The sequence below is a fragment of the Aquarana catesbeiana genome, linkage group LG01 (assembly GCF_042186555.1).
Source record: "Aquarana catesbeiana isolate 2022-GZ linkage group LG01, ASM4218655v1, whole genome shotgun sequence".
In the NCBI taxonomy this organism is placed as follows: Eukaryota; Metazoa; Chordata; class Amphibia; order Anura; family Ranidae; genus Aquarana; species Aquarana catesbeiana.
The window spans coordinates 762,148,149-762,167,072 of NC_133324.1; the positions used below are offsets into that span (position 1 = coordinate 762,148,149).

At 43.1% G+C, this 18,924-nt stretch overlaps 1 protein-coding gene across 2 annotated transcripts in view; it reads left to right on the plus strand.

The window, feature by feature from the left end:
- KLHL2 (kelch like family member 2) overlaps nt 1-18,924 on the plus strand; it is a 265,189-nt gene that overhangs the window by 19,704 nt on the left and 226,561 nt on the right. For both annotated transcript variants that reach the window (XM_073606085.1, XM_073606086.1), the window contains exon 2: nt 9,243-9,365. In XM_073606085.1, coding sequence (XP_073462186.1) covers nt 9,243-9,365 — 123 coding nt within the window. The remainder of the gene's footprint in view (nt 1-9,242; nt 9,366-18,924) is intronic.

The window sequence follows — 18,924 nt, forward strand, 5'->3', positions numbered from 1 at the left end:
GACCTGAATTCCCCATCCACACACTAATGGGCCGTACCCACACGATAGGATTTTCTGACAACAAATGTTGGATGTGAGCTTGCTGTCGGAAATTCCAACCGTGTGTATGGTCCATAGAATTAATGCCAACAAAAGTTTGAGAGCAGGTTCTCAAATTTTCCGACGACAAGATTTGTTGTTGGAAATTCTGAGCGTGTGTACACAATTCCGACGCACAAAAGTCAACGCATGCTCGGAATCAAGCAGAAGACCTGGACTGGCTATTGAACTTCATTTTTCTCGGCTCGTCAAATGTACCGCGTTCTTGACGTTCGGAATTTCCAACAACATTTGTGTGACGTGTGTATGCAAGACAAATTTTAACTAACAAGAAAAATATCTATAAATATACCGCACTACCTGATAACAATAAATACGAAGCTGCAGCTCAAAATATGTGAGATATACACAAATCAAATAGTATTATAAAAAACCTGAGCAGCACTAGAAAAACAGTGAAAAAACATATAAAAAGTTATATATATATGCAAACAATCAAGGGATCCTCTTGGATCCAAAAAGTATATGTATATATACCACAATTGACAAATATGAGTGCCAAAAAAACAAACACATAAAAGAGTGGTAAAAATGAGTCCAAATAATGAATAAGTGAACAACCAATCCGTGGGAAAGGAAAAAAGATGAAAAAATTCAACCAAAGATGTACGGATAAAATAATGATAATGTTCAGTCACAAAAACACCAGCATGTGAGGAGATCCACCACTGTATGTACTAAACGCTTACCAGATGGCAAGCTTGTATGGCAGCCTGATAATCAGTGCTGGTAACGTCACACCACGGCTTTCAGTGAGGGACCAGGACCAGACAGGATGGCTCCATCCAACCCGACAACTCGTCTTCGTGAGACGAAACGTACGTCGGATGGTTGACGCGCTGACGTCATCGCTGAGCATTTCGTATCTCGTCCTGAACGGGTGTCCATTAGCCGGCCGGCTGTATTTCTTTATACTTTTTATTCCCATTTTACATGTAAGTGCAACTTTTAAACCTATTAAACCTTGGTCTTAAACGTTATTACACTATGGAGAGTCGCTGTTTGATTATTTTTCTGGGTCCTGCCTATTGAATGTCGGGTTGGATGGAGCCATCCTGTCTGGTCCTGGTCTCTCACTGAAAGCCGTGGTGTGACATTACCAGCATTGATTATCAGGTTGCCATACAAGCTTGCCATCTGGTAAGCGTTTAGTACATACGGTGGTGGATCTCCTCACATGCTGGTGTTTTTTGTGACTGAACATTATCATTATTTTATCCGTACATCTTTGGTTGAATTTTTTCATCTTTTTTCCTTTCCCACGGATTGGTTGTTCACTTATTCATTATTTGGACTAATTTTTACCACTCTTTTATGTGTTTGTTTTTTTGGCACTCATATTTGTCAATTGTGGTATATATACATATACTTTTTGGATCCAAGAGGATCCCTTGATTGTTTGCATATATATAATTTTTTAAATGTTAACTAACATCCTTCAGAAAAAAATCCATGGTTTTGTTGTCGGAAAATCCTATTGTGTGTACATAGCATAAGTGTGGATGGAGGAATCCTATCCGCCAAATCATTGTATTCTGATGGCAGGGAGCCTTCCCTACCATCAGAATACATGGATCACTGCTGCTGGCGCACTGATTGAGCGGGAAAAACCCAACAGGCTGGTTGTACTCAAGTTGTTCAGTAGATCAACTTCTGTAGATTCAGCCTGCCCATACATGTATCGAAATTCGGCCATTCCTTCCTGAACCGACCAAGTTTTGATCCATATATGGCCACCTTCAGTGATCCAATCAGATTTGTATCCAAACCAAGAGGCACTGGCACTACATACTTTATGATAGATCTAAGGCTCCTTTCACACCGAATGGAGTCTAAGATCAGCAGGGGATCTGTGAGCAGCCGAACAGTAGGTCTCTCTCCGCTCAGTATTACACCATGAGGAGTTCCTTCTTTTGTATCTTATGCATGCACTTCTGATCATTCATCTGGTGAGACTACAAGACCCAGCCATCTATGATCCTCATGAAATGGTTTTGTGGCTCTGTGGATTTATCATGCTTGTTTGACCACCTGTAATTTAGTGGTCCATTCTTTTTGGTAAGAGGCCTGGTGTGTTGATGTTCGGTTGAGGATAAGTTTGTGCTCACCTAACTTGTCTCTATCTACACTGTGGGTGGTTCCAGTTTTTTCCCTGAACAAGGACTTTATCCTAAACACTATGGACTTTTACTTAATGTTATGCTCTAAGCGCTGCGTACACCTATATTTTTTATGCTTTTTATTGATTGTCTCCATACAATTTATGTCAGCTTCTGTACTATCATTACTAACACAGTGATTAATCTTGAATTTATAGATTGTAATATGTGTTTGGCTTAAAAGAGAATATGGACTTAACGAAAAAAAAAAAAAAAATTATACTCTCCTAGATGAATGCTGCATCTTTTTCTCTGCTGGCTTAGTAGGGAAAATTGAGCGATCAAACGCCCCTAAACGCTCATTTCTCTGCTCTGAGCAGAGAACCGGTGAGTGTCAGTCTTTGGCTCTCGCCTCTTCAGCAGTCAGTGGAGCGCTTGTCTATGGAGGGGGTGGGGAGGCTGGCTCAGGCTTTCGGTGGATTGCTGGGAGGCTGAGCCAGGTCCCCATCCAGGTTTTTGGGTGGATCCCCACCATATGATCAAACCTTTTCAGAGCTTAGTGACGTCCGCAGACTTGAGCCTGCCAATCAATGGGTCACAGGAGTGTAGAAAGAACTTTACTCCTGTGACCTACAGTGGCAGTATAGCCAAGATAGCTTTGGCTATAGTACTTCTTTTATTGTTAAAGTTTGTGATTGAAACATTCATCTTACATAAAGTTTAATACTGAAAAATATAACCAGGTTATGTTTATTTTTTTTTCTTCTGGTTTACAGAATAGATTGGTGATAACCTGGGTTGTAAAATTGGGGGGGGGGGGGGGGGGGGTACAAACTGACATAATTGTGCTAACATTAATGTAAATTTCCCCAATTTGCTCAGCCAGAGTTACTGCTTAGAGCTGCAGCAGGTTAATGTGTGACTTATTTTAATGGCATAGATGACATTTTAGATAGCTATAAAGTACCCGTGTATGACATTGCTTGGTGTATGTTACATGAATGAGAAATGTGTCACAAAAATCAGGTCTGAATTAACCAAGCAACTCTTCTAATAATTGTATGAGGCAGATAATTGAGTGGGTGTAACATAACATGTAAAATGATTATAGTACAATTCTGCTTTCAGCGCGGTGTGATTTAAAGCCTCTTGCACACTGGCAAAGAAAAAACACCATGTTGATAGCCGTGCATACCTTTTTTTTTTTTTTTTCTTTCCCCAAAAGGGAAAGTTCTACTTGTCTGCCCCTTTCACTTCCACTCCTCCCCGCAGTCTTCTGGGACATGTCACAGGTCCCAGAAGGTTGCGGGAACATTCACAATGCGCTAAACACTAAAAATGCCGCGCCCGGTTGAGGACGGTGCTGGATCCTTGGACAGGTAAGTGTCCTTTTATTAAAAGTCAGCAGCGACAGTATTTGTCGCTGCTGACTTTTAATGTTTTTGTTTCTAGGGTAAAGATCCTCTTTAAGAAGGTCATGTAATGGTTAATACCCACCCAGGCCACTCTCTCCCCCTGGCAAAGGAAGAGTGGCTTTACTACTAAATTATGGTTTGTCATAGGTCTGTTTAATTATGAGGTAGAAAAGCAGGAGATTCAAGCTCTAGAGAAGAGGGTCTCGCCCTTGACACCCGTTAGAGAGTGAGGTCCCGGTCACATGGAGCACTCGTGTCCATTTTCCTTTAGCAGTTTTGGGGTCTCTGTACCCCTTGATGTCTTTAGCCTTTATAGCTCTTGTCATTATGTTTTTGGCGCACATACAGTATATTTTAATAATAGTTTAACAAAGTTTTGCGTCCGAGGCTTGGGTTATGAATCTGTAGGCTCTGGGAGAAGATGTTCAGGGTAGATTAGGGTTTGAGCAATACAGACTTAAAGTGATTGTAAGGGTTTTTTTTTTTTTTTAAATAACAAACATGTCATACCTCCACTGTGCAGCTCGTTTTGCACAGAGTGGCCCTGAACCTGCTCTTCTGGGGTCCCTCGGCGTCTCTCTCGGCTCCTCCCCTCATCAGATAACCCCCTAGGAGTAGCGCTCTCCTGAGGGGGTCACCTTGTGGGCGCTCTCCCGAGTCCATGACTCAGCTGTGCCCCCCCCCCGCATTATTGGATTTGATTGACAGCAGCGGGAGCCAATGGCTGCGCTGCTATCAATCTATCCAGTCAAGAGCCGAGAACCCCCTAGCAGAGAGACAGCTTGTCCCCGTCGGGTCAAGTACCAGGGCTCAGGTAAGTAAAATGGGGGGGCGGGGGGCCGGTCACTGCCAGGTGTTTTTTCACCTTAATGCATAGGATGCATTAGTAAAAAAACACGTAGGTTTACAACCCCTTTAGGCTGCATTCACACTTGAGCGTAGCGTCTTTGAGCATTTTTCCGGCCTTATTTTGCATGCGCGTTTTTTATACAGAGTTCTTGAGCTTTGGCAATTTTTTTATTAGCCAATAGAGAAAACTATCATTTGTTGCTACGTATTTAAGCTTTTTTTAGCTTTTCCATTAGCTTTTATTTCTTCTGCCTTTTTTTTTTTTTTTATTATTATTATTCCTTTATTACTATTTTTTTTCTTTTAGGATAAGGGGTTAGAGTTAAGGTTAGGATTTGGATTTGGAGTTGGGGTTAGGGTGCCACGTACCTTGGTTGGAGGCCAAGTTGACAAGAAGGCTTCCCTTGCACCTCTGGCCCGAGCACCCCTGAATGTGGTGACAGAGATACAAGGCTCAAAGAAACACGGGTGCCAGTAGCTTGATAGCAGGTGACTACCACAGTCAGGGATGTAGCCAAAGTGAGCCGAGGTCATAAACCACAAAACAGCAGGGTGGTCAGGAGGAGCCTGTCAGTGCACACTGGATATTAGCCTGAGCTTGTCTGTGTGCTGGTACACATGCACGAGCATTAGCTGCAGAAGAATTTGCATTAGTTGTATGAGAATTCGTATTAGCTGAACTAGTTTCCTGACATAGGGTGTTACTACTACTCTTACTACTACTCTTGCTACACTTAAAGCGGGGGTTCACCCACACCACCAAAAAAAAAAATATTAAAAGCCAGCAGCTACAAATACTGCAGCTGCTGACTTTTAATACATGCCCACTCACCTGTCCCAGGGTCCAGCGATGTTGGCAGGGGACGCTGAGAACCCGCTCGGTTCTCGGCAGCTGCCGCCGCCATCCTAGGTGAGGGAATCGGGAAGTGAAGCGTTGCGGCTTCACTTCCCGGTTCCCTACTGCGCATGCGCGAGTCGGGCTGCGTGTCCCTAGTGGTCCCCGCTCTCTCCTGGGAGCTGTGTGTTCCCAGCAGACAGCGCGGTCGGGACGTGAAGAGGCATAGACTCCCATGGACTTAGACAGGTATCTGCACCCCCCTCCCCCCTGAAAGGTGCCAAATGTGACACCGGAGGGGGGGAGGGTTCCGAAAAGCGGAAGTTCCATTTTTGTGTGGAACTCCGCTTTAAAAAAAAAAAATACTACTACTAAATAAGTAAACACCCCAAAACAAAATTATTATTATTAATAATTTATTTTTCTTGTTCGAGTTTGGGTATTTATTTTAAATTAATATTAATAATAAATAATATTTTAAGGCTAGGGGTTAATTATTATTTGTTTATTTTTACATAATAATTGTATTTATTCTTATGATGATTTTTAGCTATTTGTGTATGTAGTTTATTCATATATTACTATTTTATTTTTTTTTAAATTTCATTTGAGCAGAAATTTTGCGCCATTCACACATCTCTATTAATTTCTATGGAAAAAAGTGCCAAAAATACTCAAATCTACCAGATTTGAGCTACAAAAAAAGCTCCAGAATTTTTTTGAGCTTCAGGCGTTTGGCTCGAGGCGACTTGGAGTGGAGATGTGACCCATCTCAATAGAGAAAATCTTTTTTTTTTTTTTTCTCCGCCAGCGTTTTTGGAGCTTTGAGCTTCAAGCTACAAAACGCTGAGGTATGAATGGGGCCTTCAACCTAATCAACAGCATAACATTCATAGGCCTGTTCACATTTGAGAGTAGCTTGAAGCTCCAAAGAGCTCAGCATCCAAATCCTATGATTTCCAATTCTGCCTGTTCAAGGTAGTGTCGCTTGTAGCTGAAAAAAGTACGTAAGCTTCTTTTGAGCTACAAGCTTCAAATGTTTTTTTGCCGATGGACTTCAATGGGAGTGCCTGAAAAACATGCAATTATGCACATTTATTTTCCCTAAATACTTAAAAAAAATGTATATGCTCAAGCCACAGACACCTGCAAAATGCCTGTAAAAAAGCTCCTGTAAAACTACCAAAGAGGCTCCACTCAAGTGTAAATGCAGCCTTACCAAAGAAGGGGGAACAGTATTTATTTGCAGAATCTATTTGCGGTAAAGGAGCTTCTACTTTCAGATGTATTTATTGTATTTTATTTCTTTGTGTTCCAGATTTCAGTTTTAAAGTGGTTGTAAACCTCAGACATGAAATACACTATTACCAAAATATTGGGACACCTGATTTTACACAAAAACTTTAATGGCATCCCAGTTTTAGTCTGTAGGGTTCAATTTTGCGTTGCCCCACCCTTTTGCAGCTACAACTGCTTCCACTATTCTGGGAAGTCTGTCCACAATGTTTAGGAAAGTCTATGGGAATATTTGACCATTCTTCCAGAAGCGCATTTGTGAGGTCAGGCACTGATGTGGACGAGAAGGCCTGGCTCGCAGTCTCCACTCTAATTCATCCCAAAGGTGTTCTATCGGGTTAAGGTCAGGGTTCTGTGCAGGCCAGTCAAGTTCCTCCACCTAACACTCTCCCATCCATGTCTTTATGGACCTTGCTTTGTGCACTGGTGCATAGTCATGTTGGAACAGGAAGGGGCCATCCCCAAACTGTTCCCACAAAGTTGGGAGCATGAAATTGTCCAAAATGTCTTGGTACACTGATGCCTTAAGAGTTCCCTTCACTGGAAATAAAGGGTCCAGCCCAACCCCTGAAAAACAATCCCACACCATAATCCCTCCTTCCACCAAATGATTTGGACCAGTGCACAAAGCAAGGTCCATAAAGACATGGATGAGCAAGTTTGGCGTGGAGGAACTTGACTGGCCTGCACAGAGTCCTGACCTCAACCCAATAGAACACCTTTGGGATGAATTAGAGCAGAGACGGTGAGCCAGGCCTTCTTGTCCACATCGGTGCCTGATCTCACAAATGCACTTCTGGAAGAATGGTCACACATTCCCATAGACACACTAAACCTTGTGGACAGCCGTCCCAGAAGAGTTGAAGCTGTTATAGCTGAAAAGGGTGGGCCAACTCAATATTGAACCCTACAGACTAAGACTGGGATGCCATTAAAGTACATGTACGTGTAAAGGCAGGTGACCCAATACTTTCGACATTACTATACTATACTACCTAATTATTAAGTAATACTTTTGATAATGTAGTGTGTGAACAAAGTATATCCCTCTATTGTGTGTGTTCTTGTCTCAATTAAAAGCACTAAGGCTGGTTGCACACTTGGGCGGTGGGTGCGTCGGCGGTACAATCCTGCTATTTTTAGCAGCACTTTAACGTTGTTTTAGCGGCGCTATTCGGCCGCAAAAGGGTTAAAACTGCCCGCAAAGTGCATGCTGGCGGTATAGCCGCCCTGCCCCATTGATTTCAATGGGCAGGATCGGTGTATACACACCGCTCCTTCACTGCTCCAAAGATGCTGCTAGCAGGACTTTTTTCAGCGTCCTGCTAGCACACCGCTCCAGTGTGAAAGCCCCCAGGCTTTCACATTGGAGAGACAGCTGCGGCTGTTTTAGGTCGGTTTGCAGGCGCTATTTTTAGTGCAATAGCGCCTGCATAACGACCCAGTGTGAAAGGGGTCTTAGTATAATTTCTGTCTGCTGCTTCCTTCCTCTGCTATCAGCATGAATCACTTCCGAGAAGTTTTCCTGACACCAAGAAATAAAAGGTGACAGGGGTGGGAGCTCCAGCTGATTGACAGCCTCAGCTCTGTTCCTGTGTGAAGGGGGGTCGGGGGGGGGGGGGTGTCCCTTTCCTCCATTCACCTCTCAGAGATCTTCTGACTGAGCTCTGCAGAGTGTGACTTCAGCTCTCCACCCCCTATTTCTGACCCATAGGCAAGCTTTATAAATTTTGGACTTTTAATGGATGTAGAGAAGTGAAGACTGCAGATACACAGGTAAAATTTATGTAGGAGGATTTGTTTCATCTCTGTGTATTACCTGAAGCCAGTTACTGCATTCGGTATACGTGAGCGTTTACAACCACTTTAACTGTCCCTGAGAGAGAGAGTTAGAAAATCATATATTTTAAACGAGAGCAAGATGAGAGGAGAAATCGCAGTTTTAGGACAACTGTCTAAGATAGAGATTTCCCTCACTTTAAGTTTTTTCCACTTCCTTACACATTGTTAGACAGGAAGTGAAGGCAAATCTCTCTAGCAGGAAAAAGCAGCAAAAATAATCTGGTGGTGGTTTTAACTCTTCCCTACTCCCTATACTCCCTTCCCTATATCGAAAAAAAAAAAAAAAAAGAAATTGACTCTAGGTACATTTTCAATTCTCAGGCAATTTGTGGGCACAGCCCATTGCTCCCTTTAATATTCACTGGGTCATGTGACTCTGAGCATAGTATAGACATGTTTTACACAGCTCACGTCGGCTAAATCCTGTTCCTTGTGGTAATCATCTTCCCACACATTATTATAATCTTTTTGTACCTGTTCTTTACTTTTTTTCCCAGTCATTTGACTTTTCTGTGAGGAATAAAATTACAAAATGCTGTACAGATAAAAGCTATTTCTCAGCGGAATCCTTGTACTTTGTCATTTTATTTTATGTGCCATGTTGACATTTATCATCGCTTCTTGTAGCGTACTTAGTTGGTGATGCGCTATTTGACATTTATCGGCTCTTCTTGTGGGGTACTTAGTTGCTGGGGGAAAAAAAAAAGTATATATATATTTTTTTTTAATGTATTGCGTGTGAATGCTTAGTAGCTACAATGCAGATTACTGTGATGTGAGCAACATTTTGTAACTTGTTCCTTACAGAAACACTAAAATAAGCCAACAGAAGCCTGTGGAAGTGAAAGAGAGCGCCGAGAAGTTCTGCCCTGTAACTGTGAATCCGCGCCACACCAGAAAGGCTTTCAAGGTTATGAATGAACTGAGAAGGTATAGTATCTGTGCCTTTTGAGTTTTTTTTTTGTATGTTTTTCATCCTGCACTTAATGTCACTAAACCCACATCATAAAAACTATCATTTAATGGTGTATTACATGCTGTTCATACTCATTCAGTCACTTATGAGATTCGTTTTCTGTATTCTGCAAAAAACCTGGTTGATTTTGCTGCTCTCTACCTCCCCCCTTCTGTTCATGTCCCCAATTCAGCTAGGGATTTTGCAGCTGTGGTGGCAGCTCTGCACATGCTGTTTTTTCAGTGAGTTTCTATGCTAAGCATTTCCTCCCTATTACATTGGAGCAGTCCATGTGACTATAGAGTCACACATGTGGGCATATACACTCTGGTAAATGATAGCCCACACCCTTCCTCCTCCATGCCTATTAACCAGCTAAACACAATGGGGGTGGGATATTCCATGTAGATTATCAGTGGCTTCAATGCCCTCTTTTAAGACACAGGCTGGAAGGGCGTGACACAGCCTGTGCCTGGCAGATATCCGCCCACGCCATGTTTATTTCCACAAAATAATAAAGATTTGATTTCAAATATATATTTATTTGCCAATTTAAAACTGTTTATTGATATCATTTATTTTACGCTCTATCCCAAAGGCTGTTGTTTGTTTTTTGTTTTGTTTTTGTTTTGTTTTTAACATGTGACCAGCAGCAGAGCACTAGAAGCTCCTCCTGCTTATGTTTCCCTGCAGACAAGCTGGGAAAGGGCTGGGTCATGTGACAACTGTATACTGATTAGGAAAAAGGTACTTGGATGGTTTTTTTAAAGGTGAAGTACAGCCAAATATCGTTTTGACTGTTCCTCCCCTATTGATCACAGGAGTGCAGTTCATTCTGCACCCCTATGACCTGTTTTCACAGAGCCAGTCCAGGCTGGGGAAAGATCGTGACAATAAGGTCAGGATCCGCCCACAACCCTGGATCGGCACCTGGCACAGCCTCTCCACAAGCTGCTGAGAGCCTGAGCTAGCCGATCCCGCCCTTTCCACTGAGCATGGTGGGGGCAGAGCAGAGAGCGGTGACTGACAGTCACCAGCTCTCTGCTCCATGGAGCTCTGAGAACTTAGCGATCAGCGCCCTTTGATCACTCGGTTCTCAGTTTTAGAGCCGGCGGGGGACAGATGTGGCATCAGACCGATACTGCATCCACCTAGGTAAGTATGATTTTGAAAAAAAAAAGCAAAAAACAAACCTGAACTTCTTTTAATTTTAAAATAATTAGTGGCATCATCCATATACATAAATAGAAGGGACAAGGTAAATTAAACCATGTGTGTTTAGTATTATAAGTCAAAATACATTGATCAGCAGCTGCTGATCTATGGAACGTTGTTCAACCAAAGTCAATTACACAACTTCTGTTGAGCCAGGGAGCCCACACACTGTGAAATTTGTTTGGTCACTGATAGACCGGCCGGCAGAATTTAAATTTGTATATGGCCAGCTCTACTTTCAGTCACAAGAGAAAACATTTGTCTTTTTCACATACAACCAGACACTGTTTTCGGCTGCTTTAGATGACAATCTCATGTCTAGGGATAGCTGCACACATACTAGAGCCAGCAGTCTGGGGAAAAAGGGAAGTGGCAGGTTAGAAAACATTGTTGGGTCTCTATTGCTTTTACTGAGATACGCCGGCTGCTTGCAGAATTTCTGTTGTGTCCCTCTTTATGTTCATAAACATAAGCTCTGCTGAGCACTTGTATTTTATTCCTAGGTCAGCTAGATATTCTTCATAAGGGGTGGTTGAACTGAACATCGGACCACTCTCTGAAGGCTGTGGGTGGCTTTAGCTGCATTTGAGAGTTTGAGGCCTTTTAAAGAGTAAAGCTAGCCATACACTTCTTGAATTTTGGTCCACTCTTGCTTAATCAACCAAAATTTGAGTCGTGGGCAGCTCTGTTGGCGCACCCGGCTCAACCAAAGTTGATTCAAAATTCGACTAGGTGAATGGAAAATGATCACCTGAACAGTGACTGCATCCGTTCAGGTGCAATCATTACTCGGGTGTTTAGAACGCTGTGGAAGCTGCATTTGGATACAATACCCTGCAGTGCAGATTCCCTCATCTGTGCTGTTTATTATAAATCTATTGATTTATAGCAGGGACTGTACAGAGAAATATAAAAGTTTATGGCTAGCTTTAGTGTTAGCTCACGTCTGATGGAGAGAGGTGGCTTGGAATGAGGCATTACGTAGGATTCCCCTATAATAAAGAAATATGGGGAACATATATGAATGTGCACTACAAACAGGAGATACAAACACTGGTTCTTATGTTAACCCTGTTTGTGCATTATGGGAGAGCAGTGTTTTACAGCCCCTCATTAAGGGGTGTGTTGCAGGAAACCTTGACCCCTTAGACCTTATTCACACAGTCATCTAAGGCCATACACTGCCCAGATCAGCATATTTCTGCAGGGGGTATGGCCAGGAGTTTGTGATCAGTGGCAGACAGGATGCATACAGAAATCAAAGACAAACTGTCACTGTCTGGGGCTGTTGATAAGTGATAAGGGACAGAGAAGTGGCCTGGACACAAGGGGTTGATATACTAAAACTGAAGAGTGCAAAATCTCTGGTGCAGCTCTGCATAGAACCAATCAGCTTCCAGGTTTTTGTCAAAGCTTAATTGAACAAGCTGAAGTTAGAAGCTGATTACCATCACTCCTTGTGTGATTTTACATGTGAACATTTTAGTGTGCGCGGGCTGATGTCTGATGTGTGCAGGAATTGAGAGCGGTGCATTGCATTCTTACAAAGAAAGGTACACTTTTTCAAGAAAAAGAAAAAAAAAGATGAAACAAATGACATTTCATTCATTCCTATGCACCACAGCCTTTTTATACAATGCACGCTGTCACTCTGCCCAAGGCAGCATTGTGGTGGAACAGGGCACATGGAAAAAACTATTCTTTACTGTAAAGGTTACTGTACATAGTGTGAATGAGCCTTAAATGCTTATTTGCAATAGTTATTCTTTCCATAAATTATTTTTATTTTATTTTTTGCTATGTGCCTTTGAACTTACTAGAACATTGACTAGTCGGTTTCACAATACAGCCCCTCCCTCCTTCCACATCATAGCCCTCTCCTTTTCTAAAGCTACTTTCACACTGGGGCGGTTAGCAGCGCTTAACCGTCCTTTTAGCGGTGCTTTACGGCCCCTAGCAGGGCGCTTTTAATCCCTGCTTGCAGCGGAAGAAGGGTTAATAGCGCCTGTGTAGCACCGTTGCTGAAGCGCTTTAGCAGCTGTGCCCATTCATTTCAATGGACAGGGCGTTTTAGGAGCGGTGTATATACCGCTCCAAAGATGCTGCTTGCAGGACTTTTTTTTAAGTCCCGCAAGTGCACCACTTCAGTGTGAAAGCACTCGGGCTTTCACACTGGAGTGACAGGAGAGGCGCTTTGCAGGCGCTATTTTTAGCGCTAAAACACCTGTAAAGCGCCTCAGTGTGAAAGTGGCCTAAGAGTGTCTAATTGCTGTTTGCTGGCTTATGACCGCCTCTCCTCGCTTTACGTCCCTAAATAATGTTTTATATAGAAGCCAGGGCAGGAGTGAATGGGAATACTCTATAGAGTCACTTGAGTGACGGCTCCGGGGCTGCTGATATTACACCCAAAGATGGCAGCGCCCAGCAGCAGTATTGGGGCTTTTGGATGTTTTCACATAAGTGGGGCTTTGACAATCTACAATAAAAAAAAAAAAATGCTTAACCACTTCACTTTTTCCATGTTTTGTTATGTTACAGCCTTATTCCAAAATGTATTAAATTAATTATTTCCCTCAAAATTCTACAAACAATACCCTATAATGATTATGTAAAAAGTTTGAAATCTTTGCAAATTTATTAAAAAATAATAAATAAAAAAGGAAAAAAAAAATCACATGTACATAAGTATTCACAGCCTTTGAAGAAAAGAAGGCTGGACGGCCGCACTCCTATGCAATTTCTTTATTCAAGTGCCGGATACAAAAAGGTGAACTACAGGTATCAGCTTACATGTTTCACACCAAGGTCGGGTGCTTACTCATAGCTTCAGAAGGAGCTATGAGTAAGCACCTGACCTTGGTGTGAAACATGTAAGCTGATACCTGTAGTTCGCCTTTTGAGTAAGCACCCGACCTTGGTGTGAAACATGTAAGCTGATACCTGTAGTTCACCTTTTTGTATCCGGCACTTGCATAAAGAAATTGCATAGGAGTGCGGCCATCCAGCCATCTTTTCTTCTAAGTATCTGTTTGCATACAGGGCTTGTAACCTCCACCTGGGATGGAGGCTTTTTGGAGCACCAGGGTAAGAGAAACTGCCTTCGGTGGGTTCACACTGGTATGACAGACGCTCCGACATTGGGAGCTCATGTTGCATGACGTGTGAAAATCACGTGATGTGACGTGTTTCCCTATGGGAGCCGTCTTAACTGGTCCAACACAAGTCAGTCCGACTTTGAAAATGCTTCCTGCACTACTTTGCTCCGACTTTGACCCTAATTCAGCCCATTGAATATCGTTAAAGTCGGATCGCCGTCTTGACTGATCCAACTTTGGCATGCGACTTGTGCTCTGATGATCTTGAAGGGGAACTCCGCGCCAAATCTAAAAAGATTTGAGTCAAAGCCCCAAAGCACCCCCCGCCCCCGAACCCTACCAGGCCACATGCCCTCAACATGGGGGGTGGGTGCTTTGGGGCTTTGCCTCAAATCTTTTTAGATTTGGCGTGGAGTTCCCCTTCAAGATCATCAGAGCACAGGTCGCATGCCAAAGTCGGATCAGTCAAGACGGCCTGGGTTGTTGGGAAGAGGCCCTTGTCCTCATCAACATGGGGACAAGGTGCTTTGAGGTGGGGGTGCAGGGCCTCCTCCTGCCCCAAAGCACCCACCCCCCATGTCGAAGGCTTGCGGCCTGATACGGTTCAGGAGGGGGGGCGCCCGCTCGTCCCCACCCCCTTTCCTGACCTGCTGGGCTGTGTGCTCGGATAAGGGTCTGGTATGGATCTTGGGGGGGGGGCAACACCGTTGTTTTTTTTTTTTTTTTTTTTTTTTTTTTTGACGTGGGGGTTTCCCTGAAAATCCATACGAGACCGAAGGGCCTGGTGTGCTCCCTGAGGGGGAACCCATGCCTTTTTTTTTCCTTTTTTCTTAATTTGGCGTGGAGGTTTCCCTAAAGATTCATACCAGACACAGTGCCTGGTATTGTCTGGGATCAAAATCAGATCCCTGTTCATTGAAGCCGGACGCATGTCGGACTTCAAGTAGCAGGGCAAAGTCGGATCCAAAGTGGTAAGACTGTCGCATTGTACCAGTGTAAACCCGGCCTTAGACCCCTTTCACACTGGGTCATTTTGCAGGCGCTGTTGCGCTACAAATAGCACCTGCAAACCGAACTGAAACAGCCGCTGCTGTGTCTCCAGTGTGAAAGCCTCAGGGCTTTCACACTGGAGCGGTGCGCTAGCAGGATGCTGAAAAAAAGTCCTGCTAGCAGCATCTTTGGAGCAGTGAAGGAGCTCCTTCACCGCTCCTGCCCATTGAAATCAATGGGGCAGCACAGCTATACCACTGTTTTTAACCCTTTCTTGGCTGCTAGCGGGGGGTAAAACCACCCTGCTAGCGGCCGAATACCGCTGCTAAAACGATGGTAAAGCGCCGCTAAAAACACACCTCCCGCCCCAGTGTACAAGGGGCCTTAGAGCGATGTACATGTACATATTCACAGCCTTTGCCATGACACTCTAAATTGAGCTCAGGTGCATCCTGTTTCCACCGCCCTTGAGATGTTTCTACAACTTGATTGGAGTCCAACTGTGGTAAATCAATTAATTGGACATGATTTGGAAAGGCACACACCTGTGTAAGGTCCCACTGTTAACCGTGCATGTCGGAGTACAAACTATGCGATGAAGTCCTGTCTGTAGACTTCCAAGACAGGATTGTATCGAGGCACAGATTTGGGGAAGGGTACAGAAACATTTCTGCCACATTGAAGGTCCCGATGAGCACAGTGGCCTCCATCAAATGGAAGAAGTTGGAAACCACTAGGACTCTTCCTAGAGTGGGCCGCCCGGCCAAACTGAGCGCTGGGGGGGGAGAAGGGCCTTAGTCGTGGAGGTGACCAGCAACCCGAGGGTCACTCTGACAGAGCTCCAGTGTTTCTCTGTGTAGGGAGGAGAACCTTCCAGAAGAACCATTTCTGCAGCACTCCACCAATCAGGCCTGTACGGTAGAGTGGCCAGACGGAAGCCACTCCTCAGTAAAAGGCACAGGACAGCCTGCCTGGAGTCTGCCAAAAGACACCTGAAGGACTCTGACCATGAGAAACCAAATTCTCTGGTCTGATGAAACAAAGATTGAACTCTTTGGCCTGAGTTGCAAGCGTCGTGTCTGGTGTAAACCAAGCACCGCTCATCACCGGGCCAAATGTTTTTCAGCGACAGGAACCTTAGAGACTAGTCAGGATCGAAGAAAAGATGAATGCAGCAATGGACAGAGACAGCCTTGATGAAAACCTGCTCCAGAGTGCTCTGGTCCTCAGACTGGGGCGAAGGTTCATCTTCCAACAGGACAACGACCCTAAGCACACAGCCAAGATAACAAAGGAGTAGCTATGGGATAACTCTATGAATGTTATTGAGTGGCCTAGACTTGAACTCGATTGAAAATCTCTGGAGAGATCTGAAAATGGCTGTGCACCGACTCTAACCCATTCAACCTGATGGAGCTTGAGAGGTCATGCAAAGAAGAATGGGAAAAACTGGCCAAAAATAGGTGTGCCAAGCTTGTAGCATCATACTCAAAAATACTTGAGGCTGTAATTTGTTCCAAAGGTGCTTCAACAAAGTACTGAGCAAAGGCTGTGAATACTTATGTATTATAATGTACATGGGATTTTTTTTTATTTTTGTATCAATTTGCAAAGATTTCAAACAAACTTCTTTCATGTTGTCATTATGGGGTATTGTTTGTAGAATTTTGAGAAAATAAAATCCTTATTTGTACTTTAAAGTGTGCTAGTAACATACAAAAAAGTCTGTTTTGTCTTTACAACACGCTTGCTTTAATGTTGGCTTCTGAATGAAATTATCTCAGGGGCTGATGTGATACAATCTGTGTGATTTCAGACGAAGTCAAAATAGTTAACAGAGGAGCTAACTACCTTTTAACACATCTGTGTATCCATTAAACATGATGCTGGAGGGGGGGGGGGGGGGGGGGGTGTTATATTTTATTTTATTTATAGAACTTGTGATTTAGAACTGTGAAACTCACAAATCTATGTGTGTGTATACATATATAAATAGTTAAAATGTGTAAATTGTACAGAATGGGCAAAGCTACTTTTGCGGGCTGTGTATACATTTAGTTTAGTGGGGATATTTTTTATAAATAGATTTAAAAAGAAAAAATAACTTTTAACCTTCAGTGTTCTGAACAGATAGCAAAACATCATCTTTTAAAAGAGAAGTATGGCCAAAGTTGTTTGGCCATACTTCTCTTGTGGGTCATAGGAGTTAACCAACTTGTGCTCTCCTATGACCCAGAATCAGCCCACAGCAGGCTAAAGCCCACTGTCGGCTGATGTCACAGAGCCATTCAGGCTCTAGAAGGATCCCGACCATATTGTTGTGATCCACCCAGATGCATAATTGGCACCTGGCTCAGCCTCTTGGTACATGGCTGAGAACTGGAGCCAGCTGCTCCCATCTATTCCCCAGTCCGGTGCTCCAGTGAGCATTGGAGGTGCAGAGAATGATGATTGACAGTCCTGGTTCTCTGCTCAGCAGACTTGAGAACTGAGCAGTCAGCGGTCATGTTCTTGGACTTGGAGCCAGCGGGGACCAGCTGCAGCATCAGACCTATGCTGCAGCATGGAGGTATGTATGTTTCTTTTTTTTAATAACCCCAAACTTCTCCATTAACCACTTCAGCTCTCTGGATGAATTTACCCCCTTCATGACCAGGCCATTTTTTGCTATAAGGCACTGCGCTGCGTTAATTGATAATTGCGGGGTCGTGTAATGCTGTACGCAAACAAAATTTTATATAATTTTTACCCCCACAAATAGAGCTTTCTTTTGGTGGTATTTAATCACCTCTGGGTTTTTTATTAAATGAAAAAATACAATTTTTTTTTTTTTTTTTTTTTTACTTTCTGGCTGCTATAAAACAAATCAATCAAACAAAAAAGAAATTTAAAAAATCTCTTAAAAAATCCCAATAAGTATATACTGATTGGTTTGTATGAAAGTTTAAAGTGTCTGCAAACTGTCGGATGTATACTGGAATTTTTTTTTTTTTAAGCTGGTAATGGCGGTGATCAGCGACTTATGGCTTTGATAGTGTGGTGGGAAATCTAACACTAACTGCCAATGACATCACCAGTGACATTATTACGGTAAACAGTGCTAATAATGTACACTGTCACTGTACTGACACTGCAGGAAGGGGTTAACATCTAGAGCGATTAATGGGTTAAATGTGTGCCTAACCAGTGTTTGTGTGTACCATGTGCTGCTTTTACTGGGGATGGTTTTGTTTTCATTCTCTGCTTGGCAGGGAATGAACAGACAACTTGATCCCCTGTAACTGAACACAGCTCTGTGTTGTTTACATTCACAGAGCTGTGTTCGGTGAAGCTCAAAGTTGATCACCGGGTGCCGGCGGTCAATCATTGGCCATCACCCTGTGATCGGCATTTGCTGTGACAGATTGCAGCACAGCCAGACGGGGGTGCGTATATGTGCGCCCTCTACCCGGAAATGCTGATTAGTGTGTATATATACATGATTCTGCGCAGCCAGCCCGCACTATAGCAGTAAAACTACAGTGCGTGGTCAGCAAGTGGTTAGAGTGAACAGGTCCCCATGAAACCATTTTTATATGCATTTATTTTCTCTGATTTCAGAGGTCATAAGTGTGGGATCTCACATCTACTTTACTTGTATTTTTTTCTTCCAGCCTGGAGTTGGGCTTGTTGGAACTTCAACTGGAAAATGGAGTAACTGTATGCTATTAACAACATTTTTATTTAGCCATAGGGCTATTGCAACCTCAGCCATAATTTTTATAAGTATCTAAGGTGCTGCAGAACGACTGAAAAATATCAGTTAAGTTGAACACAATCTGCTTGATGTGCAACCATAACAAGTGCTGGTTAGTATGGTACACACTGTAGATTAAAGCCTCTTGACCATGATCGTAGTCATTTACTAATGTTCTTACTTAGGATCTTGTTGACAGAAAGATCCTGACTAAAATGCGTATAAAGTTCTTTGTGATCCTCTTCTAGTTACTAGTGTTTCAGTATACTCGTGTATACAAGGTATGTGCGTAAATTGCTGCACACAAACGTGAAAATGTTCTATTTTTATTTTACAGGTTTATCACTGTATTTGCTGTTCTTTATGCATCTGTGTGCATTGTTCCATAGACAGCAATGCCTCTGTTTTCAGGAACCTCCATCCCTGCATGTTACCCCATATGCAACATCTTTGTTTCCATACACTGTCTAGGCGAAAGTGGTGCATTCAGGGAAATTT